At 33.4% G+C, this 5943-nt stretch overlaps 2 protein-coding genes across 2 annotated transcripts; one reads left to right on the forward strand and one right to left on the reverse strand.

The window, feature by feature from the left end:
* The first annotated feature begins 977 nt into the window (after positions 1-977).
* LOC106394782 lies at positions 978-2138 on the forward strand. The gene is made up of 5 exons (XM_013835340.3): positions 978-1176; positions 1249-1344; positions 1464-1577; positions 1676-1715; positions 1817-2138. The coding sequence occupies exons 1-5, from the start codon at positions 1051-1053 to the stop codon at positions 1888-1890; spliced, it is 450 nt and encodes a 149-aa protein (XP_013690794.1). The 5' UTR covers positions 978-1050; the 3' UTR covers positions 1891-2138.
* A 577-nt stretch (positions 2139-2715) lies between these two features.
* Positions 2716-5943, reverse strand: LOC106390999 (probable aminotransferase TAT3). The gene is made up of 7 exons (XM_013831567.3): positions 5201-5943; positions 4755-5097; positions 4450-4668; positions 4187-4246; positions 3345-3500; positions 3115-3208; positions 2716-3007 (listed from the first exon to the last, which is right to left on the reverse strand). Exons 1-7 carry the CDS (start codon positions 5479-5481, stop codon positions 2826-2828), a joined length of 1335 nt encoding a protein of 444 aa, XP_013687021.1. The 5' UTR covers positions 5482-5943; the 3' UTR covers positions 2716-2825.

Consider the following 5943-nt stretch of genomic DNA (forward strand, 5'->3'; position numbering starts at 1 on the left):
TCACCGGCGCCCGAAGATCCGATCGTTCATAAATAGAGTTAGAGACGTATGTCACCTTAAGATTTTCGTTTTAGGCTTTGGTTTTACAACAATAGCTGTAAAAATTTTGCTGTTCAAATCTTGGCCGTTAATTTAAATTTTATTAAAATCAAATTGGTAGTTAAAATCGTAGAAGTTTTGAATAATATTTAAAATATTCTATTTAAAAGTAAAATTATAATACTATTAAAAAAATTAAATGTATATGCTTGTAAAAATAGTATGGATCTCAAACAAACAAGAAACAAAAATCAATGATTAATTTGTCAATCTTAAATTTTAATAAAATTGTTACAAACTTAAATAAATGATTAAAAAAAAGAAAATGTTTTTAGAGAAAATAAAAAAAAAATAAAAAAAGAAGTTGCAAAAATTACGTATTGTTAGATTAAAAAAAAACAACACAAAAGAGAAGAGATAAACTTATAATGATTTTATAGATTTTAGAATGATTTCGTGACAAAAAAAAAAGATTTTAGAATGATTAATTTTTTTAAAAAAAAAGTTTGATTGATAAAAAGAAGCTTTAGAAACTTTATGGATAATTTGGGAGGAAGATTTCAATCCGCTGGTTTTTAGATTTTTTACAAGCAATAATAAAAAAAATATCTATTTTATTTTATTTTTATTTTTTACCAGCATTTTATTTTATTTTATTTTGAATCTAAATAATAGTTTATTTTATTTTACAAGCAATAACCAGCCCCTAGTTTAATTAATAATAATAATCATATTTTGGTTTATTCAGTTTTTATTGTCCAATAAATATTTTGTTCGGATTCGATGTGGTTTAGTTCATAAATAGTTTGGCTTTGTTGTTAGAAAAATCGATTTGGTTTTTGCTTGATAAATTCTGTTCGGTTCGGTTTTCACTCATACACACGACATGCTGTGCTCAAAGCTTACACAAGAACTCCGTGCCGTTTATATATGTCGACTACTTATTTCAGTGAAAGAAGCGGGAAAATTAGATAAAAACCCTAAGAGAGAGAACGCGAAAGAGGGAAGGAGATGAGTCATCATCACCACCACCAAGCCGTCGATAATCTTATCAATGTATTCGCGAGAGCCTCTCGTGATCTCGATGCTGTCCATTTCAAGCTCGACAAGGAGTTCCAGCAGACTTACCCAGAAAACGTAAGCAATCTCGAATACTTTGGATTCAACCTCAATCTATCTTATCATTCAGTTTATGAATTTAATATGTAGGCGAATCCGATGAAGCTGATTCAGAGAATCAAGAAGCTGCAGGAAGATGTGACTTTCCTCAAAGACCAATGCCTTGAGCTTTTGTCTGCTAAACAGGTTCTTCCTTCGTTGTCTCTTTATATCTTTGAAACTGCTAAACCGAGGTTTTGATTCTAGAAGGCTTCTCTGCAGTATTTGATTTTTTTTATTATCATTATTTATTTTGTTATGTACAGGATTTGATTGACAAGGCGCAGACAACACTTGTTGGTAACTACAACCTTATTCAGAAAATAAATGCGGCCTTGGGAGAATCAGCAAATGGCGATGCGTTGGCTGATTTTAACCAGGTTGGTGGTGTTCGTTTTCTTCTTGATATGCCAATTCGATACCAAAATGCACATCTTTTTTTCCACCATAAATCCTTTTTGCTTTTCATTTTCAACAGATAATTGAGGAGTGGACAATGCAAGTTAGATCAAGAACAGGTAACCAGAACAAAGCCATTAGATGTCGTGGCAACATTGAGTTACGTTTTGCAGTTGTTTTAAGCATTATTTTCCTAAATGATGCTTCTTGTTTCTGATAGTGGGAGAAACAGAGGAGCCAGATAAAGAAGACATTAATAAGTTGCTTTTCTCAGCTATTGTTCATAACAATTGAGGATGTTCATGGTTATGTTCAGAGTTGCACGGCTTCTGCAGATTATGTAAACTGTGCTTTGGATTGTGTGCCTAATATCACTATATCATTTTACAATTTAACATTACATGAACTATCCCGTTGTGCTTTAAAATTTGGTATTCATTTTGGTCGTTTCGTTTAGGTAGAGATACACTGGCCTAAATGTCTGGCAAAGCTTGCAAAACATTCATTGCTATTGGTATTTTACCTTTATACATGGTTTCATCTTTGGATGTTCCCACAAAATAAGGCAATAATCTCGTAGAAGCACACATTGTAAGACGCAAGCCCAAAAGCGTCATTTGGGTATCCTCCTTACCTTAATACATGCTTACCAATATTCATCTTCTTCAGCAATTGTTTGCTTCTCTCTCTATCTTAAACAACGCCATCAAGACTGAGGATATTGTTGATTTTATCAATTTTTCTCTTCATCAGTATTAATGTACCGATTCAACAGAATGAACATGTCAGCCTGCAATCTGAACTTTGCATTGAAGGATTCTGCCATGTCAGAGTAAGCTTGCTCTGTGAATAATATCTCACCAACCCTGTTTCCTCTTATAACCTGATCAAGCATAAGATCAGCAAGACATCAGTCCATGATCAGTGTCCATTCTATACAAGGAGGACCAATATTGCTACAGAGGTAATCATTCATCTTTCTCTTCCCCGGCATGAACCATCAGGAAAATTTGACACATTTAAAAATGCTTCAAAAGTTGAAAGTGTATATTACGTAACATGTTTAAGAAAAGTGCATCCATGTGTTAACAATTCTTTAATCTTTGAGTTGTTCTAACATTTTGTCAATAGTTCAACTTTTTATTGATGACTTGAAATATTACAGAAGTTCAAATACTTAGATTTATTCGTCCTTTGTTACAAAACGAAAATCCTGGAGACTTTAGGGATTAAGAAAAACAAATTTCCATTTCCTGATCATTGTAAATTTGCAATAGACCCATTGAATTGGGTAGCTTCCTTATTGCATGGCGATCGTAGAAGGTTTTTATTCTGTCAAATATCTCATCTAGCACTGACGCGTCGGTTCCAATCGATATTCTCACCCAATTATCAGCCCCTAGAGCCACTCCTACAAAACAATTTTTTAAAAAAAATTATAAATAAACAACACGAAATTTATCATCATATATTTGGAGGCTAGGGATTTACATAAAACTTAATTAAATCGATAAGCACCTGGAATCAAGAGGACGCTCTCCTCACTAACTAGCTTCATGCAAAACTCAAAGTCATTTTTGATATTAACCAACATTGACGTATCTAGTTTTACCTGTGGAATAAATCGTTCAAATCAGTCAGTTTTATTTTGATCCTGAACATAAAAGTAAAATCTAAGAAATGAAAAATACCCATAAGTAAGAAAAATACCCATAAGTAAAATCCTGAGCATAAAAGTAAAATCTTACCCATAAGTAAGAACAAGATTCAGGTTTCTTGGGACAAAAGAGACAAGGGATGTCCTTGAGCCTCTCACACGAAAACTCTACCGAGTGTCTCATTGCTTTAATCTTCTTGTCGAAGAACTCTTTAGGTGTTTTCTCTAATATATCAGGAAGTGCCTCCTATCAAATTTCACAAAGACAAACTCAATTATTTAGAAAGATTAACATAAATATATAGTAAGAATCTCTAAATGCTATACTTTTACATTATACAATTACCCCATATCTATTAGTTTGAAAATTGAACTAATAGAAACATTTAGTTTAACAATTACCAAACCCGATGTCATCAGCAAAATAACTTCTTAAATAATAGTAAATTTTTTAAATAATAGTATAGATAAAAATATATTTTCTTAGTCATGGTCTTACAGAAAATAATATATAAAACCATAGTACATATATGAATAGTATAGTGGCTTTATATTACGTAAAAGTGAACAACTGGTATTAGTAAATGTTTTCGTTTGTAAGAACATGTTTACAATACTAATATTAGAAACATGAGGGAACACAACGAGAGGGTCCACAATTTAATAGTTCTTTCCATTTGTTAGTTAATGTTTTCAATATTTAAAACTATACATTATATAACATTGTAATATATATTAGTGATACCAATGGCAATTTTGTAATATGTCTAGTAAAAATGATTTTAAATATGGGTTGAGAAAGGAAACCTGTAGGGCTGGTAGGTCAGCATGCCATAAAGTGTAAATAAGATATCAAAGTCATTTTTCTCGTTGATTCACTTTTAATACATAAGGGATTTATTTATATAGGATAGCCAACGTGAGAGCACAAACCTGGAGAATAAGTGAAGGTTGTGGAGTTAATTCTAAACAATCCTCTATTGCTTGAATAACCTGTTGTGAACAAATTGCCAAAAACTTTAATTTGACTCTCGTATTAATTATTTAATGTGCATGACTAATATAATTAAATAGGATTTAGATTTAAAAAAACTTCTTCCTAATTAGGGATATTAGAAGACTATTCAAGCAGATACTTTTGTCTGATCAACTCTAATATATTAAAAAGTATTGAGGTAAAAAAGTTTTTAACTAACCCCTGTTGATTTCAAAATGCTATTAGGATCATTCATGGCGATCCAACCAATTCTCCAACCCGGGACGACCCATCCCTTGGATATGGATCCGAGCGTGATCACTGGAGCTATCGATGCAAAGATCCCCATGGGAATAAAAGGCCTATCTCCATATACAACATGTTTGTATACTTCATCAGATATCACCACTATACCAAGTTTCCTAGCCATCTCGGCAACCTGAAGGTTGGTCCATGCAAATATGGTTATTAGATTATAACGTCTTTACAAAGTCTATGCTTATTAATAATGTGAAAATTACATACCTTATTGAGATGATCGTAGCTGTAGACATTTCCACAAGGATTGTTCGGATTGATAAGTACCATTGCAACGGTATTCTCATCAGCAGCAGCCTCGAGGCCATCTAGGTCTATCTCCCAATCTTTTTGGGGAAGGAGATCGTATTTGCGAATCTCAAGGCAACTATAGAGAGCACGAGCATCGTAGTGAGGGTAACCCGGCCTTGGAAGCAGAATGTTGGCGAGTGAATTTCCGGCTAGTGAATCTATTACAATCTCTATTGCCTGGTTGCAACCACCTGTGATATACACATCCTCCTCCTTCAGCTTCGCTGGAAGCTCTCCGTTAAGATAATCCGCTACCGCCCTGAGAGAACCAAGTTAGTTAAAGTTAATTAACCAACTGTTGATAAAGTTATTTTGAAAGATTTTGTTGTGACAATAAATAAATTTTTAAATTGAACTCAAACCTTCTAGCTTTTAAAATTCCAGGGCTCGGTGCATAAGAGTTAGCCATGCCCGAGCGTGCCGCTGCAGCCACGGCTTCCTCTGCTACGGGGCAAGTCCGAAAGCTGGGAGAGGCGGAGGGATCGCCAGGACTTGGGGCCAAGATGGGTTTCCCGCTGTTCAAGTTGTAGTTTCTGAACATCTTAAAAACAAGCTTTCTCAACGCTACCGCAGCCGCATCACTAGTTGCAGTGTTTCCTTTAAACTGCCAAACATTGCCGTTTGCGTTGCCGTTGTTCGCCATCTTCTCTCGTTTTGATTTTAGATGCTTCTTGTAGTTGTGGGAACATGATTTTTTATTGCCAGTCTCGTACCCTTTTTAAAGGACCACAAGCAGACTGAACTGCTACGAATTTTCAGCACGATTTTAGCATTCGGAATTTTGACCGATTTAGTATTATAATTAGTATGTTTGCCATGACTATTATTTGAAAGACTTTACGTCTCTATCTCCTTCAGAATTTTGTTCATCGCAACAAAACCTCTAGCTAATAGCCGTATACGCAATACGGACGTGTAAATGGAATTTAGATGGATATATATAAATAAAAATAATAATACATATACATTAGTTTTCTAAAACTGAACATAAAATATATTTCAAATATAATTTTTATGTGTAAAATATAGTTTAACATAAACAATTTTTTTTGCAAAACGTGTTTAAATATATATAATGATGATAAGATACATTTATAAATATGAC

Source organism: Brassica napus, chromosome C8 (genome assembly GCF_020379485.1).
Source record: "Brassica napus cultivar Da-Ae chromosome C8, Da-Ae, whole genome shotgun sequence".
Classification (NCBI taxonomy): domain Eukaryota; kingdom Viridiplantae; phylum Streptophyta; class Magnoliopsida; order Brassicales; family Brassicaceae; genus Brassica; species Brassica napus.